This window comes from Pieris napi, chromosome 3, assembly GCF_905475465.1.
Source record: "Pieris napi chromosome 3, ilPieNapi1.2, whole genome shotgun sequence".
NCBI classification, from domain to species: domain Eukaryota; kingdom Metazoa; phylum Arthropoda; class Insecta; order Lepidoptera; family Pieridae; genus Pieris; species Pieris napi.
Genome location: NC_062236.1, coordinates 8,023,044 through 8,048,203, shown reverse-complemented (window position 1 = coordinate 8,048,203; position 25,160 = coordinate 8,023,044). Strand labels below are relative to the sequence as shown.

At 32.3% G+C, this 25,160-nt stretch overlaps 1 protein-coding gene across 8 annotated transcripts; it reads right to left on the bottom strand.

Moving 5' to 3' along the window:
- Positions 1-137: 137 nt before the first annotated feature.
- LOC125063157 (protein polybromo-1) lies at positions 138-25,144 on the bottom strand. Of its 8 annotated transcripts, none has more exons than XM_047669419.1 (35): positions 24,835-25,144; positions 24,528-24,677; positions 24,084-24,255; positions 23,869-23,999; positions 23,456-23,710; positions 23,095-23,253; positions 22,341-22,464; positions 21,049-21,277; positions 19,931-20,043; positions 18,667-18,908; positions 18,007-18,105; positions 17,173-17,208; positions 16,067-16,241; positions 15,098-15,362; positions 14,205-14,303; positions 13,648-13,809; positions 12,693-12,899; positions 11,148-11,327; positions 10,510-10,658; positions 9,921-10,042; positions 9,287-9,397; positions 8,486-8,652; positions 7,949-8,015; positions 7,311-7,416; positions 6,316-6,449; positions 5,340-5,453; positions 5,046-5,166; positions 4,506-4,694; positions 3,352-3,491; positions 2,903-3,005; positions 2,770-2,811; positions 2,307-2,505; positions 1,413-1,489; positions 948-1,107; positions 138-535 (listed from the first exon to the last, which is right to left on the bottom strand). In XM_047669419.1, the coding sequence occupies exons 1-35, from the start codon at positions 24,955-24,957 to the stop codon at positions 253-255; spliced, it is 5,205 nt and encodes a 1,734-aa protein (XP_047525375.1). In that variant the 5' UTR covers positions 24,958-25,144; the 3' UTR covers positions 138-252. The 8 variants fall into 8 exon arrangements, with proteins under 8 accessions (XP_047525375.1, XP_047525374.1, XP_047525376.1 ...); XM_047669418.1 differs by having other exon boundaries at positions 9,287-9,400; positions 9,924-10,042; XM_047669420.1 differs by having other exon boundaries at positions 22,344-22,464.
- Positions 25,145-25,160: the final 16 nt, after the last annotated feature.

Genomic DNA, 25,160 nt, shown 5'->3' with positions numbered 1-25,160 from the left:
ATTATTTACCATCTTCCATTTATAATTTCCATAAACCTTTTTCTTTAAAAAAATTACTTAAAACTTGTTCTCAATGTAAATTAGAAAACCAGCTGAATACTGGAATGGGGTTGTAAATCAAAAAGAGAGAAACAGCATTTTCTTATAATAATACTTTATTTGATATAAAATCGTTGACCCTTATCTTATATCATAATCTTACACTAATTCTAAGTGATATAAATTTAAAATCATCTTACATTACCTCGAGATTTAAGAATATGATTTAGCAATAACATAGGCGTCTTTCATCAAAAAATCTCTTAAAGAGCAAAGTCCCTTCAAAATTTTTGTGTTTTGATCCATTTTTTGTATGTCTGTCTCTGAAAGTGTCTTGTCATGAGCCAAGTATCCGTTGACGGCGTCTTCTGTCATCCAGTGTGCCGGTAGTTTGTGCATGTTGAAATGCGAAGGGTCTGGATTTGCTGGCATCGGGGTGAGAGATTTCTCCCATGGGGTTATGTACTTTTGCTCTGAGTGAAGACCTTCAATGTATCTGTGAAGGTTATGCATAAATATTACTCTCCTTGATATTAATAATATGTAACAGTTCCTTAATTAACTGTGCTAATTGTACTATGTGTAAAAAATTTAACAATAAATTTCAATGAGAACTATGACTCCCGTATATTAACCTCCAATATTTGTATGAAATAAGGAAAATTTTATCGGAATAAAATTTTCCAGTATACTACTTTACATATATATTATACTTTACCACGGGTATGAATAAAGTATACATCTGCAGAAATAATTCCTATCTATATATTATTTTTAGATATACGTATTTTACGCAATATTAGTGTTTAGTTTGTTTTTAAATTCATTGTACAGTTATATACGCGGTATATATTCCGGTTTTCTCGATACCATAGACAATTTTATATTATATTAGATAAAAAAGTTACCTGATATATGTGTCGGAGTGTGTGACACGTTGCACCCTGGGTGGCGCGGAAACGAAAAGGGGCTCCAAGGCTGGTCGGGTTCCAGTGGGGGGCACTCCACCTTCGCCGCAACCCGGGCTTGGCGTGCTACGAGCCATCGGCGACATGCCCGAAAGCGATGCTAAAGAATTTTTAAAACTTATTTAAGAATTGAAAAAAAAACTAAACAGCCATCGGTTATTGAAGTAAAGTATAAAATTAAGAAATAGCAAGACATCTTTGAATATTAGGTTAGAAGAGATAGATCATGCATGATTCTTAATAAAAATAAAAAAGGGGGCAAAGTGATCCTATTTAAAACAATATTGTATAATATTAAATGGCATTTCTGTCAACTTTATAAATTGTTTTCAGTTACAAAACATAATCAATAAATTAATCGTCAAATGTAACTTATGGAGTTAAATTTTGTAAAGGAATATTTACCACCAGGTGACAAGACCCCTGCACGTAACGTCGTTGTGTAAGCTTTCGGTGGCTTCTTCGTCGAGGGAAGAAAGTTTCTGCAAATAATAAAGTATACATACTTAATTAAGATGAAATGACACAGAGTGTAAATTAATAAACGCGTACGGTAATTATGTAAAGGCAGGCAAAATGTTTTACGTCACTTTGATATATTATCATGCTATGATTTGCTATTTTAAAAGAGTACCAAGAGTTTTTACGCCGGCTTTTTCTCTCGGCCTACACCCTCTGTCTTCTTTGCCGATGAGTAGGGATGCCTACAAATTCAAATTTAATGACGTGGAATAAGTGATACTTGTATCTTATGTTCCATAATAAACATATTTTATTTTATTATATGACTTACATTTGTTGGGGATTTAGGAAGTTCACTTACATCTATATATAAGGATTAAGAAATCCTTCAGTACTGATTACTTAATATTATAAAAGCTTTTCTCAATTCGTACAAATAACATCAGTGAGGCCGCCCGGGTAAATTACTACAAAGAGCCCAGACATAAGATGTTGACCCGAAATGCAACATAAAATAAGGAAATACATATCTGTATGTGACGTCACACAAATTTGCTGCAGACAAAGTATGACCGTTTATACACGACTATAGTAAAGCTATATATATGAGAAATATTATTAAGGATTAATAATGTTCACTTATCCTTTAATCTATCTTTTTACAATACAATGCACTAAATTAATCTGCACGTCATCCGCCATTCAATCGCGCGTCACTCCGACACGTCCCCTACCAACTTTTACAGACAACTTGTAACGCGCCAAATTCAAATTAATTAAATATCATTTCATTACATATAATATATAATAGGGTCACCCCAAAACCGTTTGTCTTACCGTGAACGTTCATGTACAGCCGTCAATTTTCCATTGCCCTTGTTAATGTGCAAGTCCCGCACGTGTCGCAGAAGCCTTGGCAGATTCGGGAATGGCGCCTGTCCCTTACGTACGCGCGTGCACGTTCGCCATAAACACGGGTACTCTTTATTCTCTGTAGCGTTCGCACCGCTTCGGTAGTGTTGTTGCACGTGGCCCGCTGTAAGTGCGTATTTATCATTTTCTTTAAATATTTCCATAAAAAGGACGTGTTTGAAGGACATACAATGTAGCTAAACGTTTCATGGTGATATTAATAATTTCTATGATATTTTTTAAATAATAGTTTAAAAAAAAATTAAACCCTTGTTTATGATTTTCAACACTAGTAGGTGGTAACTATTGTAAAAAGCGAGATGTAACTAATTAATAATTTTTAATATAATTCCGGTCGGAGAATGATCAGACCAAAAATAATACTTACGCTCCAATTTGCTTTTCTTTGTTTCAATAAATGTTCCAATCACTAGCAGCGTTAAAATTTTATTACGTTAGTACATTATAAAATGTATTGCACACATTTAACAAATTATCAAAAATTCTATGGAGGTACTTACTATTTCCACCTTCCCCAATGCAATGTTCCATACAATCATTCAGGTCCTCAAACTGGCAGTCACAAGTGTCCCATGCACACTCGTAAGTCATTTCCATCGTGGTCTGAAATAATGAGATAAGAGAGATGGTTTATTTTGAGAAATATTGTTAATTTGATGTGTAAATGATAGAAAACAATTAATATAAATGTTATAAAAACAATATAAAATCACTCAGTTGAATTTTCGCTAACCATATCGACTTTGATTTATAATATTTTCTGTTATCCATGTCTAAAATAAATATATAATATACCCGCAGTTTTTATAGTAAAAATCAGCTCTAGTTTTTATGTCAGAATTCAATTCCAAAAATAAATTAAACTAAGCTCTCACTTTCGCTTAGATTTCCTAATATATGTTTGTGTGTGTGTAGTCCTTCTACGATTATATGAAAAGCTCCTACTCACATGTTGAGCAAGCTCTTTCATCTCTTCTGCGAGTCTTGCTGCTGTCTCTTCGTTGCACCTGGCAGCCCTCTCTTCCCAACTCTGCTTCGTCGATCCCGGCAGGGACCGCCATTCGTTACCGACTATTCGAGATATTTCACCTGAAAAAAATCCATTTATTGAAACATAAAATCATTAATCTTGCTTGGGATTATCTGAATTCTAATTGGTGACGAATCAGAAATTTAATTATATAGAAGTTAAGAAAAAAAACAAAGTGGTATGGTATGTATCTTATAAATATCTAATCTACGTTACTACGAAATCTAACTCTCGAAAGGCGCACACATGACACAATGTATGGAAATAATTTAAGGAACTGCATAGATAAACTGACGTAAGAAATAGTTAGTCTTTTGTAAATATGTTGATTGTTGATCTATTACTGTTTAATGTGATTTTTGAAGTGAAACTACTTTATCGGGCTTGGAAAAAATTGAGTGTAACATTTTTTCGTTACGCCGTACGCGTCACGTTTTTCGGTTACGCGCCATGTTCCTTTTTGAAGTCAAACTTCTTTATCGGCGTTGGAAAAAAATTTACCGTCACATTATTTATTATTTATTATTCGACACTTAATATTTTAATGACAATTAAATACATTAAATTCCTAACATATATTCATTTTTCCGTCCCTCTAATCGGAAATCTAAACTTTTAGATTTGTATAAATATGAACAACACTTAAAGATTAGTTTGCCACAGAAGTTTCACTTCTGACATGTGTACTTTGTACACACACACTTTTTTTATCTGTGTATGTACTGTTTGTATGTGATATAAATAGTTTCCGCACTGGAGTTGCGCAATAATGAAAAATGAACAAAATATGCATTTGAAAACACTACACTTATTTTTCCTTCCTTTTTCTTTTAACCGACAACATCGATTTTCACTGGAATTGGCTTTCAAAAAAAGTTAAAAAGCAGGCTATTGACATTTTGGAACATGTATAACATGTATTAACTTAACAATTTAATATTAAACAAAATTTGATGTTTTCATAGATATAGCATTATATATCATTAAAATAACATTTTCTATTACTGACAAAGCTACTATGATAACACATAGTTGTAACAATACTTTTCTTGGAATCATTTAAAAGGTCTTACCAAAAGTACATTCTGGGTTATTAGCGACAATGGCTTTGCGAACTTCGCTTGAATAAAGAATATATCCAGTGACGATCTTCTGCTTCTGATCTTTCTTCTTCTTGCCTGTTGTGGGAGTAGAGGATGTATTACTCTTCTCTTGTGTTGGAGTTTGGATGAGAGATGGATTGTATGGATTACTATTACCACCTGAAAGAAATAAGTTTTAGTTGGATAGTTTTGTTCCTTAACCAAACATTATTAATAAAAAAAAAATTGTTTTGTGCTTTCAACCAAATCTTTTTTTTTAATTGTCGTTATATCTTCACTCTCTCATTAGATAAGTCTAGTTTCACCGTTTTGACTAAAGTATTCATCTCTCTCTCTTTTCATCACAGCATAAATTCAATTCGATAGAAAGGAACAAAAGAGTTCAATTGGACCATTTTACTTTTTATGGGTAATGTAAGGAATTTTAAAAAGTATTAAAAAGGAGTTTTTAAGAGTAATATGATAGTACTCAAAGACAAGTTTCAGTTGTTTGAGTAAACATTAACTTACCAATTGACAAAGGCGTTGCGGGTGACGCTAAGGAATCGTCGAGAGAGTTCTCCAAAATCATCTCCACGTCCTGACTGCCTATTGTCGTGTTTATGAGATTCGTGAATTGGGGCTTTACGTCCTGGAATAATTCATTAACTTTTTACATTTCTTTGATACACTTTTGAAATTAAAATTGCTGGAAACTTAATTCTAAGACTGACTAAATATAATGAAATGCTAGATAATAGATGTAATAAAAATAATATTTAAGTGTAGACGTCATTAAATATATTTATTATTACGTCTACCTACCATGGAATCGGAGCTATGAGGATTGTACGTTTTCTGCGCAAACGCAACTGCCGTCGTAACTTCTTGCGCTGATGCAAGAGCGGGCGGACCCAGCGATTTGGAGAAGTAGTATATCTGAAAAGTTTATAAATTATATTAGCACTATTTTCTATTGGTATATGAATTAGCAGTGTTGGCCTAGGCTTTAGCGTGCGACTCTCATCTCTAAGGGAGCGTTCGAGTATTACGTAACGAATTTTGGGAGGGGGGGGGGGTCTGTTTGTAAAACGTTACGATGCGCAGTGGGGGTTGAATTACGCGTTATTGTTAATATTATTTCGACTTCCCAGTACTTTACACCACATAACACCACCAATTTTAGGTCTGAAGAGTTACTGGTTGGTCACGAAACGTTTTACTATTTATTACAGAAAAACGTTACGGCGCATTACATGGGGGGGGGGGTCAATAATCTCCAAAAAATGCGTGACGTAATACTTAAACGCTCCCTAAGGTCGTCGGTTCGAACCCGACTGTGCACCAATAGACTTCCTCTCTATGTGCACGATGAAAACTCCCTCATGCAAAGCAAAACATCGTGAGGAAATCTGTATGCCTTAGACCCAAAAACGACGTCGTGTGTCAGGCTCCGAACGCTGATTACCTACCTACCTATTTTTATAAACAATTTAAGAAACAGATACAAAAATCTTAGGCCCAGACCAGAACGGTAAAAGGCCCACTGTTTATATGCATGAGCATCTACTTGTTTTTTTGGTAGAGCCATCTAACCAAAAAAACTAATGAATGAATTTTTTTAGCATATTAAATTTGTCTATCAAAAAAATTGATTTCAGCACATTCTTTGTGTATACAACATACTATTATTAGTTGAGTTTTTTACTAACTTACGCAAAATGATCACTGAATTGATAGAATAATTAAATTAAAGAAGAGAAAAAGAAATACCCTCACACAACGCCCTCTTTCCACTTACCTCATCAACTGTGACGTCTTTCGTGTGTTCAAACTTCCTCAAACCAGACTTGAGTTTACGCGCAATGCGATTAGATTCGTCGTAAAGCGACTCGCATAAGAATACGTCGTTCTCTGAAATCTCTGTAGGGCGACCTGAAATAAAAAAAATATCCATTCAAGCAAAATTATAATGACTTTTAAAAGACAAGAAAATTGTTAAAATAAAACAATTTATATCTACTTGTAACAAAAGCGATGAAACAAATTGTTAAGTTTTATAAAATTAACTACAATCCGATTTTACATTCCGTAGAATTCTGACATTTGATAAGTGTTGATACTAAAAAAAGTTCTCCACCGAAAAAGAAAAAAATTTGACCCATTTGAGGGCAATAAAAAATAAAATGCTTCATATTTCTCTGTTTTACCTACAAAAAGGTAAATCTTAATATTTACTTACTCAAGTGATCTAATACAAAACTTACAAATATTTCAATAACACGAACAATATAAAAAATAAAAAATAAATAAATAACTAATAATAATTTAAATAACTTTAATTTTATTCTTTACCTGGCATCACTGCCTACTTATTCCAGGTTTAATAAAACTAATAAACTAAAATATCATCTTAACTTATGCGTTTTTCACTGTTTGTGATGAAAAGGGACGTAATTATCACTCGCCGTTAGACCATTTTTAATGTGGAGCACCGCACTTAATAAAATGGATACATTAACTAACAATAAAATGTATGTATACACTCAGATGATCAGACTCGTTTCGAAATTTAAAAAAAATTCTCGGCCAAAAAAGTTTGCCATCTCTGACATGTCAAGAAATGATAGCTGTCAAAATTCTACGGAATTAAAAATCGGAGTATACGCAAGACATACGTGACGAATTAGAATTTAAATATTTTCCCTTCCAATTGTTTGCATAACAGCAAATGTGCATCTAAACTTTCTTTAACTAATTTAATATTGGAAAAACCTTACGTGTGAAATAACTTACATTTAAGATAATCATCGTAGTCCAAAACCGAACACTTCCCAACAATTCCTACTAATGGACTGGTGTCGTGTAGCGTTGTTAGCAGCACTTCTTGTTTGTAAAAAGGCTGAAAAACACAAGTAGGTACTGAGGTGTTCTATAAAAAATGACGAACTAACTAACTATTACTCTTTAATATATAATATTCTACGGTTTCAATATTTGTAAATATGTAAGGAACATGTATACTAACTTTTTTAGTAGTTTTATTCTAAGAGTACATTGTCTTCACATATAATTATTTAACTAATGTAAACAAAATATTGTGAACCTATTTTAAAAGAGTAAGTGTGGAGTTTCTTGCCCACGAAACTACCTTTTGGAAGGGTAACTAGAATCTTCTTTGTATTTTGTTTGATGTTCAAAAGTGCAATTTTAGGTGGTCTAATTGAAATAAATGATTTGACTTTGAACTTAAATTTTCGACTATAGAAATCTTCATTTGTTTTGTTATAAAACATACAAACCGTATTTCAATTTATTCAGTTTCGTCTCGAGCTGGGCTTTCTTTCCAAGGAGAATGTATCGCGTCATCACTATTTATTGAATACCCTCAAGTACAAAGGTTTTGAAAAACTCGATTATAAAAGTGGATTTACCTTATTTATGATATTTGACACCTCTGCCGGGAAAATAAAGAATGGACCGCGGAAGTAGCATTTGTTACTGAAACAAAAAATACAAATAAATATTTATTTAACCTAAATATAAAACAAATAGACATTATAGAACACACCATTTTTTTCTATAATAAAAACGTAACAAAGAAAAGTATAGAATATTGAAGCAATTTGTATGGAATTAATACCGAACGAATATATTATATTTGAAGACACACAGTTTCGGCACTTCATCTCTTTCGCATTCGTTTCTACGTACAATGTGAACTCTTTATAACGAATTTCAAGGGTTTCTGAATTTGTAATCGTTATAGAGAAGTTTTGTTATAGGTAGGGAAGAATAATTAATGTATGGGTAATGGGTATTGGGTTAAACCGAATAAATTTAACAAATTTTTCCGTTATAGAGAATTTCGTTATGACGAATGACTTTATAAGGAGTTTACCCTGTAATTAATCATTATTTCACATTGGTTTATATAACTTTATACAGAAACGTTGAAATTGTTGACTAACTCTCCAGTCTCCCAAATGGTGTCGACCTGCGCGATGATCTGAGTCCCGCCATCAGTGACGACGTACACGTAGTCTCCGGTCTTGATGACGCCCGAACAGACTGTATTATACTGTTCATAGTATGTGTTCTCATCGTCCGTACCGAGAGGGTTGTACATTACCACGTCCTAGAAAAACAGAGTATTCATAGAATTGTGTTTTTTATTTACACTGTGTTGGGTTGTTCAACCATTATTGAATAATTTAGGCTATATGACCTTTCTCGGAAATCAAATTACCGTGAGCGAAGCCAAAGGCACTTCAAAATCTTCACTTCTAGGGAGCTTTTTTTAAGTTTTTAGCTTATTTTTTATAAAGAAAAATACACTCTTTTTTATCCGGATTTAATATGAGAGTTACTACATAGTTTTACAATGGAAAATTGTTAATCAAAGGAAAACACTACGTATTGATTATTCATTGCGATCCATTGTTATGTCAATTAAAAAAAAAATCAAATGTTAATAAATTCAATAAAGGGAGCGTTCAAGTAGTACGTAACGAATTTTTATCCTTTTGTAAAACGTTACGATGCGGGGCGGGAATTGAATTACGCGTTATTGTAAATATTATTTTCGACTTTCCAGTACTTTACACCACATAATGGTAACGTTTAGGTATAAACAGTCACTGGGTGGTCACGAAACGTTTTACTATACTTGGGTATAGAACAACGTTACGGCGTGTTACATGAGGGGGGGGGGGTCAATAATCTCCAACAATTGCGTGACGTAATACTTAAACGCTCCCAAAGGTACTTACCGGTCTTTCCTTCTCTTGAACATTCTCTAATACTTCAAGTTCCGCCAACTCGTCTTTATGCTTCTCGACTCGTTCACGGAATACTGACACTGTTCTATTGGGCTCCAACGGAATCTGAAGTTAACAGATATAATTTTGTTAATAATCACTCATCTATAATTGGCTTCAAGGAAAATAATCGTTCTGTATTTTCATAACTGACTAAATGACCAGGTGAACTTATCAACTTCATATATATGCGTGTGTCAAAACTTGATATTTTTTTTAAAACAGACCAAAGAGATTGGACTTCATACTACAGCTATGAAACAACCAAGTAATAATTGTTTATTACTAAATCGAATCGTTGAATGTTTCGTTTTTTTAAACGGGTTTTCGCACCGTTTAAACCTTCCCTGAATATCCACAAATATTTCAAAATCACAATTAGCCAAATCAGTCCAGCCATTCTCGAGTTTTAGCGAACCAAACGAACATAGATTATTTTTGATATATATATATGTGGTTGATTTCAAACAAGTCTAAGCGAACTAACTTTTCTTTTTATTTTATTTTTATTTTTTATTTTACACTATGATGAAAACAGATAAAATCACTATGGTAAAAAGGGTGATTTTTTTATCAGTGTGACACTTACCTCTCGTGGTAAAAGTGTAGCCTCTTTCTCAGCGCCTTCCCAAACCTTGATTTTCTTGAACCAGCGATGCTTTGAATTGTATCTGCTCTCACAGACATACACATCCTTGTCAGCATAGCCTGGTTATGACAAGGATTTTTAACTCAAATAGTGATACTAATAAAAGTTAAAACTACTATACAATATTCTTAACGTATGATATGAAAAATTACGATTTAATTTCCTATTTTTAGTTTATACTTTATTAAAAATATGCCTCTTCTTTATTAATAAATTAGTTGCTTTAAAAATTAATTAATAAGACAACGTTTATACTATAACGAAACACACAAAATAATAATAATAAAAGAAAAATATTAAAAAAAATGTTTTTTAAGGAATAAGTTAAATTTTAGGTGTGTTGTAGTTGTAACTGGCACTACCAACGTTTTCCACAGCGCTGGTCATTCTGCCAGAGACCACAACAGTAAGTTTAATTATATATTAAAATTTTAAGACCAAGGGCATACTAAAAATATATTTACCAGGAATAATTAATTCGTAGGATTGGGGGGATTAATACATGGGATTAGTATGAATATCAAACCTTCAGGCCTAAACTTGAAGTACTCCTTGACATTCATAACATAACACCGTCCAATCACTTGTTCCAAAGGCACACTACGGTGCGTCTCAGTTTTGAACACTTCCTGTTGAAGGAACTTGCGCGTGCGCACGTGGAACGTTTCGTGCGGGCTGAAAGTTTTATGCAACAAATATTTATCTATAATAAAAATTATATAATATTTACACTAATATAATTACACTCCAAGTTTTTTTTTCTAGAATTCAAAAAAACGCTTATCCAAGGAGCAGCTAGAAAAATAAAGGCTAATCTTCTGATTAATTTGATTACCGACTCAGGCAAATTTTTTTTTTCCGACGACTCCTTGGTCTAGTGTCACTCCTGACTGCGAAACCATGGGTCCCGGGTTCGATCCCCGGCTGAGACGAACATCGATGTGATGAGTATTTGGTGTTGTGCTTAGGTCTTGGGTGTTTAAATATGTATTTATATGTCTATCTATGTATGTATATCCGTTGCCTAGTACCCATAACACAAGCTTCATCAGCTTAGCATGGGACTCGGTCAATTGGTGTGAATTGTCTTTAAAAAAAAAATTTGAATAATTAAGTAAACTTTCATATCCTATAAATACTAAACTCTTTAGTTCTTAAACTTACCGGAAATACACATTAGCGTAAACCATAGGTACATTATCCGTATTGGTGAACAACCTCTCGATCTGCACGATAGTGGCTTCTTTTGTACCACGTTCAGGCTGGATATACACGAAGTCTCCTTTCCCATATTGTGTTTTGGGAGGTGCACCGCCTGATAGAAGGGATTCGTCTGTGCTCGATCTAAAATAGTTATATCTTTCAATTATCATCTTTATTTGTTATTTAAGTAGAAGTTAAAATATCTTCTTATCAAATATTTGCTTATTCAAGTGATCGTTTTACAAAATACTTTTTCGATTCATAAATTGTTTATTGGCTACAAAACATATGATTCCAAAAACATACGTATACACTATTATTAATTCCGTAGAATTCTTACAGCTATAATTTTTTGACATGTCAGAGTAAACCTTGATGATGGTAAACCTTGATGGATAGATGGTAAACCTTTTAGGCCGGGCACATTTTTCAATTTCAATACGAGTCTGAGCATCTGAGTCTATACATACATTTTATTTGTTAGTTAATGTATCCATTTTATTAAGTGCGGTGCTCCATATTAAAACTGGTTTAACGGCGAGTGATAATTACGTCCCTTTTTATAACAAACAGTAAAAAACGCAGAAGTAAAGATAACATTTTTTTTTTTTTTAAAGGTTTACTTAACATAGAATTAGTAGGCAGCGATGCCAGCTAAAGAATAAAATAAAGTAATTAAAGTTAATTCGATATATTTAAATATTTGTTATTTTTGTATTAGGTCACTTGAGTAAGTAAATATTTACCTTTTCGTAGGTAAAACTATTTAGGTAAGGTAGCATTTTTTTTATTGCCCTCAAACAAGTCAAATTTGTCCCTTTTTCGGTTTAAAACTTTTTAGTAGCAACACTCTTGAAATGTCAGAATTCTACGGAATGAAAAATCAGAGTATAGATTAAGCTTTTTTTCGAGGTCATCATCGACTTTCCTAAAACTTACTTTAAGTAAAAGTAAAAACAATTCGTTTAACTGTTTGCCATTTTATTTTTTTAAAAATGTGTGCGTGTACTAGGTGTACACACGTAAGAAGTGAAACTTCTTTATGACCTTATTTTTCGAAAAATGATCTACTATATGCAACTTTACAGAAATTGGTTAAATAAAGTTACATTAGATAAAGTTTAACAAAAGGCTTTTATTATCATAGACATGAATACAAATAGAATTATTTCATTTTAACTTATTACTGTACTACTAAGATTATTACAGAATTTCATTAATTGTAATAGAATTATTAGTATTACTATCATTGTTATCGTTATTATATATTTTTGTTACTAATGGCTTCGAATCTCTTCGGATCAACCGTGGTAGGGACAAGAAAAAGATGGCGCGTAACCGAAAAATGTGCCGGTACATTTTTTTCCAACGCCGATAAAGAAGGTTGACTTCAAAAAGCAACGTGGAGCGTAACCGAAAAATGTGACGCGTAACGAAAAAATGTTACACTAAATTTTTTTCCAACCCCGATAAAGAAGTTTCACTTCAAAAAATTGTGGCACATACCTGGTCTCATCATCTTCATCGTTCTCTTGCAACAGCTTGCACTGCTTAACCAGTTCCACTGACGTTGTCATGGTATCTCTTGTGAAGTTCAACGCTGGAGATACCAAAGTGTTACGACAAAGAATGTCACGTTGTTCTATATAATAGGCCTGAAGCTCCACAGAATCTTCGAAGATTTGACTGTCTGTACGTGAAAGTCGACGGGCTCTGAAAATTTTTAACCGACTTACAAAATACCAAAAGTTTAACGTGTATGTTTTTCGACCAAAAAGTAGATCTTCATACCTTGTATACAACTAAATAATATTACATTCTTAGTCAATACAAATATAAAATATGTATATTTTATAATAAAAAGAAAATTAAATTTTTATTTTTTTTAAAGATTTTATTTGAGATGGTAAACACGAAATAAGGTAAGTACATGTTGTAAACGTAAAGCGAAAAACATTCTTTAAAATAAAACAAATTTTTAATACTGTTTAATATATAAATTTCGACGAATGTCATTCAACTATAATATTTTAAAAAAAAGGGTGCGTGTACTTATGTACGCGCGTAAGAAGTTATACTTATTTGACATTATTAAAAATAGTTTTTGATTGCATGCAAATAATTAATTACAATTAAATAATCAAAGACTGGAAAAGGAGTCATTATAGTCAATAAAGTTCAGTTTGCATTTGAAAAATTTACGTTTAAAATACGTTAAGTGTAACATAAATTCTATTATTATTTGAATGTTGCTTTTAAAATATGTGCAATGCCGTAGCATCTTCCGTGGGCAACTTCATTCTGTTAATTTTGTGTCACGCTGTGCGCGCGCATCGTAAAATTTCACTCTCATAAATTTTTAATAACGCGCCTAAAGAAGTATACCTTCAAAAATATACCTCGTACTCTTAGCAAGAAATGTATTAAAACGGCATTAAATGGTTGTAGGCTTAACACAAACCTCTCAAACACAGCGAACATATCCTGTTGGAAGTGATCCAACCGTTTGTATAGACCCTTGTCGAGCCTACGTTTGACAAGGTCCAATGAAATGGCGCGCACTTTCTCACCATTCGCCGCTTCATCGTGTTCCGGAAGTTCAGCCATACTATCTGAGTAACATCTGAAATATTATAATAAAATACAGTTTCTGACAGATTAAAACGAGCATATTATTTATATCATAATGTTAAAATAAGATATTATTTAAATATGGCCTTTAATTAATTAAGATGCAAATCCTAAATTTAAAACGAACGGCGTTTGGCCTCTCGTTCGATGTCTATTAAAAAAAATGTATCTACTTTCACTATCAGATCTATCTATCCATCCATTAACACTATCTATTCATTAACAATCAGAGTTCTAATAAATGTAACCGGAAGGAACCGGTTTTTATCATTAAAACAGTCATACTATTTAGTCGTCTTATTATATTTTTTTTAATAAAGCTCTTTTGAAAAAAAAAGCGAAAAGTACTTTATAAACAATCAATACTACTGCTTTAGAATATATTACCTCCCTTCCTCGTCCTGATGATTATATACTGTAGTGAAAAGATTCAGTAAGAGATCCTGTACTGCCGCTGGCACATCTGGTACTGCATCGTCATCCTCTCTATAAAAATATAGTCAGTAAATAAAGTCAAATGCTACAAAACTCGCTAAAATCAGATAAAATTCTAGTCCGTCAAACCAGAAAACTTTGGTATAAATATCGGCTTATTAGAAAAGTTAATAATTTAAATCCTAGTATTTTCTTAAAATAAAAGATGAGCTCCGAGAAGATTTTTCAGGTTAAACATCTCAGTGATTTTTGAGTGTTTTTGTACTCTTAGTTTATTATAATTTTAAGCAATAATAATAATAAATAACTGAAAATGTTAGGCCGTATTATATATAACATGTCAAGAAACTATATTCATATACAACTTGTAATTACGAAAACCCTTAGCTAATTTAAGGAGTTAGAGACAATACAAAAAAAAAATGTGTGCGTGTACTAGGTGTACACACGTAAGAAGTGAAACTTCTTTATGACCTTATTTTTCGAAAAATGATCTACTATATGCAACTTTACAGAAATTGGTTTAATAAAGTTAAATTAGATAAAGTTTAACAAAAGGCTTTTATTATCCTAGACATGAATACAAATACAATTATTTCATTTTAACTTATTACTGTACTACTATGTAGTACTAAGATTATTACAGAATTTCATTAATTGTAATAGAATTATTAGTATTACTATCACTGTTATCGTTATTATATATTTTTGTTACTAGTGGCGCGTAACTGAAAAATGTGACAAATGTGTGTAAATTTTTTTCCAACCCCGATAAAGAAGTTTCACTTCAATAATTAACGGATTAAAAAAATCTAGTATTTCTAGTAAATAACTTAATATCTAACCTCAACATTTGTTTGGTCTGCAAACAAACTCTTTGCAGGATCAACGCGTCCTTATATATCTGCGAATCTGGCTCGTTATATTTGCAAGCGTTGTCGAACATTAGTATGAAGTCCGATGCCAACTCGTTAACAGAGGTATAGACACTGTTCTTTAGTTTGTGGGCGATTCGTTCCATGTCTATGGGATTTTTTATCAGCTCGTAGTAATCTGGGTATTCCGTTTTACTTGGAAGCTTCATGAATATCAGTGCTAATTGTCGGTTAGCTAAAAAATAATATAATAAAAGCAGCGCGAGCAATTTATTTGAGACAACTGTCAGTGATCTTTCTTAAGAATGACAACTATCATCATACGGTAGTAGGGGGCTGTTCATAAAATACGTTCACATACAAGGGGAGGGGAGGGGTCTGGCTGAGTGTGACAAGATTTGACAAGAGGGGACGGGGGGTATACGGCAACGTGACATTTGGGCATTAGGCATTAGGCAATTAGAAAATCTTTGAACTTCTGAATAATAGAAATATTATTTATTATTCATATGTTCGTTATGAAAGATATTTATTAATTTATTTAAATTTTATAATAACTAAATAAATATTTTTAATTTTTAGAATTTGTGTACTATCATTTAGAATTAGGGGGGTCACAGAAAGTGTGATACAGCGTGACAATAGGGGGGGAGGGGATCAAAAAAAGCTGATTTTAGTGTGACGTATTTTGTGAACGGTCCCTAGGTTATCAAAAATAAAGCTTGAACTTATGTTAATGTAATAAATTCACGTTTATATCAATTAAACGTAAACGTTTTGTACGTAATTAACATTATACTAAAAAGTTAATGACATTATGTCAGATTAACGATAAAAATAATAAAAACGTTATTTAATTATAGATCTCAATTATTATATTATTTAAATCAACAACACCTAAATTGAGATGGGCATAGACGAAAATACAGTAAAAATTACCTTTAGGATCTCTATAATCCCTGATTGCGTCATACAATGTGCGTAATTTCTGTTCAAAGGGTGTGAGCTGGCGCGACTTGGCTGGTTTTATGGTCTTCATCGGAGTTTTCCTTTCGACGCAACTGTTCAATTCCTTTACCTTCTCATTCAGGACGCGTTCCAATAGATTTGCGTCCTGGAACAAACTTTTAATCTACAGTACTTGTAATGAATAATATAAAAGGTAGTTTTTGGCAGAAAGTGTCAATGATAAAGGGCAATATACACACACGAAGGAGCTATCTATAGCTTTATCTAATTATAGGCAAATGCGGTTGTCGGCAAAACTTATCAGAGTTGGGTAGTTTTAACTCATGTTAGAAATCACAAACTATTATTACGGTCGAATGTTGTATAACTATAGACTGCATGCAATATGACCAATAGGTTTACATCGTATTGTAGGATTATACAAACAACAATTTATATTTGCAAAACAAAATCTTTGCAATGACTTAAGAATACAAACCGTATCCTAATAAATAATCATTAAAGTCTCCTCACTCTATTTGATTACGTGTGATAAAGACAGCATCTTCATCGGAGACTAGAATGTTCCGTGAGATATTTAAATCTTTTTGAAGTTATACTTCTTCAGGCGCGTTATGAAAAATTGATGAGAGTGAAATTTTACGATGCGCGCGCACCGTGACACAAAATTGACGAATTTGCCCGCCGAAGATGCTTTGGCATTGGACATAATTTAAAAACAACATTCGAATAATAATATAATTTATGTTACACTTAATGTAAGAGAATAATAATAAATATTTATTTATTTAATTTTTCAAATGTAAACTGAACTTTATTGACTATAATGACTCCTTTTCCAGTCTTTGATTGTTTAATTGTAATTAATTATTTGCATGCAATCAAAAACTATTTTTAATAATGCTAAAGAAGTATAACTTCTTACGCGCATACATAAGTACACGCAACCTTTTTTTTTAAATAAGTACACTCGTACCGACAACCACTAAACACCATTTACTAGAATTCACTCGAAAGACAAGCTTTACATTCACGGCATATTATTTTGTACGCCCATGAGCACCGGCATTACATACCTTTACGATAGACTTCTGCTTGTATGGCATCCTCTTCTATAAACAATTATGTTAGTGTTAGACAAAATAAAAATGATGCATGATAAGGTTAGATAATGCAGGAACTATGAAAAGTTAAATTAAGAACACATACTAAACAAAAATACAGCTATCTTTATCTCTACGTGCTATACATATATTTCATCAGTAATATTGACATAAGCACTTACCCCCTTATTCGTAAACTAAATGTAAATTTAGGCAAAAGTCCATATATCTAAGTGTGAACTAAAGGTCAAATTAAGAGTCGAGACTAATTGTCAAAAGCTTATTGGATTTGGAGCTCATAGGGAGCGTTCAAGTATTACGTAACGCAATTTTTGGAGATTATTAACCCCCCCCCCCCCCCCATGTAACTCGCCGTAACGTTATTCAGTACCCAAGTACAATACTGTACCCAAGTATAGTAAAACGTTTCGCGACCACCTAGTGACTCATTAGTTGCTATTATGTGGTGTAAGTCGAAAAAAATATTAACAATAACGCGTAATTTTAATAGTTTTTTTAGTCCCCGCCCCGCATCGTAACGTTTTACAAAAGGACAAAACACGTTCTCTATATCTCATTTTTTATTTAACTATTCAATTACATTCATCAGCTGTTTTAGATTTGACTATTAATGTTTAATGAGTGGACGTTTATCGAATACGCCATTTTAATTTTTTAAATATTTATTTTCCGACAATAGCAACTCCCTTTGCATTCGCAGGCCTAATAACAAAAATATGCATAAATGTTAGTAAACAGCTACGGACTAATACTAGCTACAATGGATTCTCAAACATAAATGTTTACCTCATAAATCATAGATCCTTCTTCGTTAAACTGACGACAGTTTGAGAACATCAACCGGAAGTCTGAGACCATTTCATCCACGGACGTATAACGATCGCTCTGTAAGAAATTATTGAATATTATAGAAATTCATTAGGAATTAATGTTATAATTATAGAAATTGATATTTTTTTTCAACGTTTATTATTATTTAAAAAAATAAAAATATGTATGTATGTAAGGAACATAAGATACATGTATCACTTATTCCACGTCATTAAATTAAATTATTTTAATTACCTCATTGATACCGATTTAAGTTTGTGGATTTAATAATTTGGTTTAATTATTTAGGTTTCCTAATTTTATGTAAACTCTTAAAGGAATGAAATGTTACTAAATAAATATACATAATTTCTTAGCTGATACATCTAATACTTGTTGGAAAAAATTAAGTAAAATAGAAAATTTATAATAAGTTAGGACAAGAAAGTTTAAGTTAAATATTACATTTAAAAAATAAAAATCAGTATCAGGTATGAGAGTCGCACGCTGATTAGGCCAACACTGCTAAATATTACATTTATGTAATTAAAATTGTCTCTTGTCTCTTTTCATAAGGACGTTAAAAAAATTAGACAGAAAGAGACGGAAAAGTACTTAAGTTAAATTTTGATTTACCTTGATATTAGCCTCAATAGTAAGCATATCAATGGGCCGGTCAATAACATTATAGTACTCGGGATACAGCTTCTTGCTCGGTTTCTCCATGAAGAGGAGCATGGGCTGTCTTCCATCAGAGCAAGTAAATTCCACCAACTGCTTGGAGATGTAATGCAGTTTCTTTTTCAGCGGCATATTCGGTTTGAGTGATGGTGATGGGGACGGTGATGGTGCGACAATTGGATTTACGCGTGGACGACCTGACAATTTAATTATTCATATATGTTAAAGATAATTAAACCTATAGTCGTATTTTTAATTAGACGAAGTCAACTGACGTTTACGGTGTTGTCAGTTTTTTATGAAATAAAAATTGTGTTGTGACAAAGTAAAAACCCCTGAAAGAATGATCGGTGATGGCACTAGTCGCCGCGCCGTGCTTTGTAATAAGACGTCAAAAAAGTGATTGTAGTTACATAGTACTAGTACCTAACTTATATCAGAGCACTTTTATACAATTTTGAAATAGAAATAATATTCTTTTATTGTTTGAAATTGAATTGACTATTCACACTCATTGTTCATTCATCTGAATGAACAAGAACTGAACGCATCACTATTACTTTAAATATGGCAACATTATTTTACAAAGTGACATTAGCTACTGTCAGTTGGCTTCGTCTAATTAAAAATACGACTATAGGAATTATATTTTTTAAAGAACGAACGTTAATAAATGTTATGTCAATTGTACTATATTAATTTATATATGCAACGAAGTGTTAATAAATAAAAAATAAATAAAATGTATTTTATTTTTATCCCGAAACCTTTTTCCAGGTTGTAATAATAAAATATGTATTAATTTGATTATAATTTTAGGACCGCCCGAATTTCATATCGCCCTTGATGTGCGTATCCGGAAGAATACTTTTTGATAAACACAATACAAACATATTTATCAAATAAAGAAACTTTTTTTTTATTTTATTTTTTTATATAACGGGGGGCAAACGGGCAGGAGGCTCACCTGATGTTAAGTGATACCGCCGCCCATGGACACTCTCAATGCCAGAGGGCTCGCGAGTGCGTTGCCGGCCTTTTAAGAATTGGTACGCTCTTTTCTTGAAGGACCCTAAGTCGAATTGGTTCGGAAATACTTCAGTGGGCAGCTGGTTCCACATAGTGGTGGTGCGCGGCAAAAACTGCCTTAACTTTAATATTTATCAAAAGCGATATAGGAAAGCATTGCATATAGTAATTTAAATGGGTCGTTTCTTACCTCTAGGTCTTGGTGTAGCTTGTGAATGGTTCTTAACAGATGACAGGCTTTCATCATCACTGGAGGAACTCTGTACGATATCTAGCAACTCTTGGACCCGCTGCTGCATTATTCTGAGAATGGAAAATGAATGTCAAAACAAAGAAGATTCTAGTTGTCCCTTCCAAAAGGTAGTTTCGTGTGGAGAAGAATGGGCAAGGAACTCCACACTTACTCTTAAAATAGGTTTACATTATTACATTACATTTTGTTTATATTAGTTAAATAATTATATGTGAAGACAATGTACTCTTAGAAAAATATAGTTTCTTTATTATAGTAGTTTTATAAGAAGTTAGTTAGGAGAATGTTAAATGTAAATGTTAAAACAAATATTCACATGTAATAAGCCTATTAACAATATGCATTTTAAGCTCTATTTGAATTACTGCATACAACTAAAAGCATCTGAACTATTAGTAGTTTAAACTAGGCTATGAGACAGTGTAAAAGATATTAAGTGTAATCTTTATAAAACGTGGCTTTAAAAATCCAGTTAAATATTTGTGTCACGTGACACAAAACATTCACAGATTAGTCGTAAGATGGACAGATGACGTAGCAGAATTAAGAATGCTAATTAAATAGGTACGTAAAAATCATTGCGTTCGTTTACGTGTTCGAAAGCTTGGCACTTGAAATTATGAACGTTTAATTGTAATTTTATAAGATATACTTGTCACAAGCCCATTGTGATTATTTAATTAAACAAAAACTTGTAATAAGTTACTTTGAAAGGCAATTCTATTTCAAACAAATATAAACGCAAAGTCATAGTATTTACGATATTCATTTTTTTATGGAAAAGTAAAGAGAGCCTATGGAACGGCCAAGCAGATGCCGCTGATGACCATCGTTAGCGGATGCGTTGTCGGCCTATAAGAGAGGATTATTGTCTTTTTTTTAAAGTGTGGAGGTCGTAACTCAAAAAAGACCTTTGCTGCAAGTCGATTTCAAAACTATTTCGATAAACGAAATGCCTAGAGAAGCGGACTAAATTTCGAAGTAAATTTCTTTACTCTTTCTATCTACTGCAAAATATAACGATTCGATATTAAATAATCTTGTTCTACAATTACCTTTGCAATTTAACAGCATCCTTGTAAATCCTTGAAGTGCCGAGATTATACTGTTTAGCGTTCTCAAACATAATATTCATGTCACCAGCCACCTCCGACAGAGTCCCATAGTTGCCTCGACGTATTTTGTTCTTTATTTGGTTCATAGATACCGGGTTCTTGATCTCTTTATAGTAGTCCGGGTGATCGCGTCTCGAAGGCAACTTCCAGAATGGTGAAGCTAGTGGGGGACCAACAAATGTTATCTTTGTCCTCTACTTAAAAATAGATATTTATTTAGTCTTTTTTTTATATACATCGTTATAATGTGTAAATAAATGTCTTGCAAATTTTCAAATTATTATTCTATATAAAAATTAAGACACTCAATTTGAAATAAATTTGAGCTTTGAGCTTCTCTATAGGCGTATCAGTTATCTCATAAAAAAATTTAGATAAAGGAATTTAAGGCAAATTTTAATTATATGCATAATCCCTAGTGTTTGTAAAATACATCTTATACCTAAGTTTTGATAGCAGAACCTAATTTTGACTTTGGAAACCCAGAAAATTAACAACGAGAAAGATCTCAAAATCTTCAAGTTCATATATGCAAACCTCTTTGGAACTGCTACAATAAATTTCTTCCGCTTAGCTTTACACTCTAATTTGATTTCTTTCACTGGCTTAATCCAACTAATCAAACACGAATATACCAAATTCATTTAAGTAATTAGAACAATTTTAGATATTTTAACAATAATAGAGTACCCTACAACTCTTTACAAGTAAGATTTAGAGCCGGGCCTTAACGCTTAGTATCACTATACTGGGCACTATATGGGCGAACTACGGCCCGCGGGCCACATCCGGCCCTCGAGAGATTTTAATCCGGCCCGCCGAGCATTTTTTTTTTAAATATAAATCTTCTTTAAAAAGAAATAATGGCCAAAAGTCCATAGTAGACCTAAGTTCTTTGACTAAAAATGTATAACATTACCATAAAAATATGTCTAACACACAGTTTATACATTAAGACTTTTTTAAATGATAATTTATTCTAATAAAAACGAAAAATTGATGATCTTTATTAGATTTTGTGTTTATTGTTTAATGACTTAAAACCTTTTCTTTTGAATATTTTAATTTATTGGTCCGCCTCTCAATTTATATTTTTTAACCGGCCCGCTTCTGATTTTTTTGTTAATAAACTGGCCCGCCACCCGAAAAGTTCGCCCACCACTGGCTTAGTATGACTTCTGGCATACAAATCCATAACGTATTTAATTAAAAGATAAATAGTAAAAAAATCTCACCACCTGGGCCCATATGATTCCAGACAGATTCTAATAACTTCCATTGTGGCGAATCCTCATTTTCATTCTTATCATCATCACTTTCGCTTTCATCTGAAGGCTGAAATGTTTTACCTCGACCCTAAAACAGGTTTAATGCTTTAAGATTTTTGTTACATGATCATAAAAACTAACTTTATTGTCCTAAAAGTAATCAATGTATATTTTAATTGTAAATATTTAGAGATTTAATTGTAGATATTTTAAACCTTTGAAGATTTACTTTTTTCATACACTATTTATTTCTATATCGCGAGATAATTCCCACAATATTTACAATTTTATAGTGATATTATAGACATATATGTATATATTATACATTAATTGATCTGAATATAGTGTTTTATAAGTTACAGTAAGCATAAAACTATAATTTAACATATATTTTATGTTGTATTGAAATGTTTAATCATATCTTTTTTAAACAAAAACTTTCTACTGCAGTTTTGATCAATAGCCTTTTGTGGCAGGCAATTTTATATTATAATTCGATTTCCATTAAATGTACTTCACTAATTGATTGTTGTAGTAGTAATAAAATGTATAAAGTTCTGAAAATGGGGTGGACACATTTCTAGGTATCATAATTGTCTTTAGACTGTTACGTTAAGATTAAGTAACAATTATATTATGTGACTGAAAAAATGGTTAGTGAAAACATAAAGTTCACTAAACTACAGCATACTTTTCTTATAAATTTATATTTATTTACCGTAACAGAGGGCTCTCCATCCGATCCAGGGGGTTCCATGATGGCCATAGTTCTACTAGATAAAATGGGAACAACACGTGATGATCTCTTACTGCGAATACGCTCAGACACCTTGGGTCGTCCATGCTGCTCAATTTCTTGCTTACGAGTTTGGATTATCTAAAAAGGATATTTAATAATTTAAGACATAGATATAAAAATTATGATGAAATGGGATATAAATTCAATTAATAATAGGCATGTACATTGGTTTTAGGTAACACTTGTTGCACTTCTCAATCTTTTACACAAAAAGACAGTTTCTAATTTTTTTTAAGTTCTTAACTTAAACTGACCATACAGTACAGAAAAAACCACTTACTTTCTTCAAAATTTTTGCATCTTTATAGACCTGGCTGTATGGCTCATTAAAGAGACAGGCATTCCTAACCATTAACAGTAAATCTTTCTCCAATTCACTCAAGTTTGAGTATTCGCTTGCTTGTATCTTTTGGGCTATAGTTTTGAGGTCAATGGGAGTGTCTATTACATTGTAGTACTCAGGGTAGCGTCGTTTTGATGGGAGGAATTGGAATTCGCCATAAAGTGGTCGGCCATCTGCACTTGCTATCATAACCTAAAGACGAAATTTTAAAAGATGTGATTTGAATGTTACATATTTCTAAAAATGATTTCCGCATACTTATAAAAAAGCAAGTACATAATCCCACTACTAACCAGTACATTTATTTGGTAAATCCAGATTTTTAAATTTAAATTGTTTAAAACACTTACAGCATTAAAAAGTTCTTCAAAAATGCTATCCTCTTCATTATTAGTGGAAGTTTCTGACATATCTTCAGTCACATCTGATCTGCGACTTGATGAGCTTGTACGAGATATCTTTGGAACTTTCACTTCTTCACCTACAAGATTGTAAAGCATTCATCATTACTGTTTACATATACCAAAGATAAATGTTTAAATATGGCCAACATTAAAAAACATACCACTTTCAAGACTGTGTCTGATTTTTGTATACAATTTCCACAATCGGTTAGCATCTTTATATTCCTCTGACTCTGGCTTATAAAAGGCTTTAGCATTATTTACTAGGAGTTCAATATCTGCAGACAACTCATCTATGTCCTCATATGTATCAGTTTTTAGTTTCTGTTGAACCTAAGACAAACATGCATACTATTTTGACTACTTTAACAGTCTTCCTAATAAGCCAGACTGTATCTATATATTTATTACATATTACATTTACATAGGAATTTTATAAAACTTTGATTTGCAGGAGCACTGGTTCCATAACATGATTTTACTCATTTACTCACACTAGGTGCATGCCATGAATTAGATTAGATGTTATTGTTTAGTAAAATACCCTAAGCTATATAATTATGAACAGAGTAATTGGATCAATTTTCTTTATGTATTTAACTCACTCTAAGCAGATCAATAGGTTGTGATACAACTTCATAGTACTGGGGCTCTTGACGTCTTTTAGGTGCTCTGATAAATGAGTCGCATAGAAGAGTTCCATCTTCCTTCTTGAATGAACGAATTGTGTCATACAATTGTTGACATATTTCACCCTGCAAGATATTTATTCATTTAAATTTGAAAATGTAAAAAACTTTTTTTAATCATTTTAAAGCAAAGTTGTTATAGTAAAGCATTTCTTGATAAAAACTTTGTTATAGTTTCTATATAGCATCTGGAAAAACAATTACAACTGGTCTTTGTGCTTACCGGTTCCAATTTTTTCTTCTTGCGTGATGGTGGAGGGCCTGGATTGCTCAGCTCAACATCATCACTATCATCTCCATCAGCTCCTCGGCTTGCAACAGACGATGCACGACGCCGCTTACTCATATTGAGACGCCGAAAGAAACTGATTTTGTAACAGTACTTAAAAACAAAAGATTTTAAAATACTTAAATACTACAACTTCACTTCACTTCTAACGAAAACAAAACGGTTATTATGATAATAATAACATATTTTGTTTAATTTTACGTCTACATTATTTGGAACAATTGCAGCATTCGACGCATTTGATGCCTGAGTCCTGACTC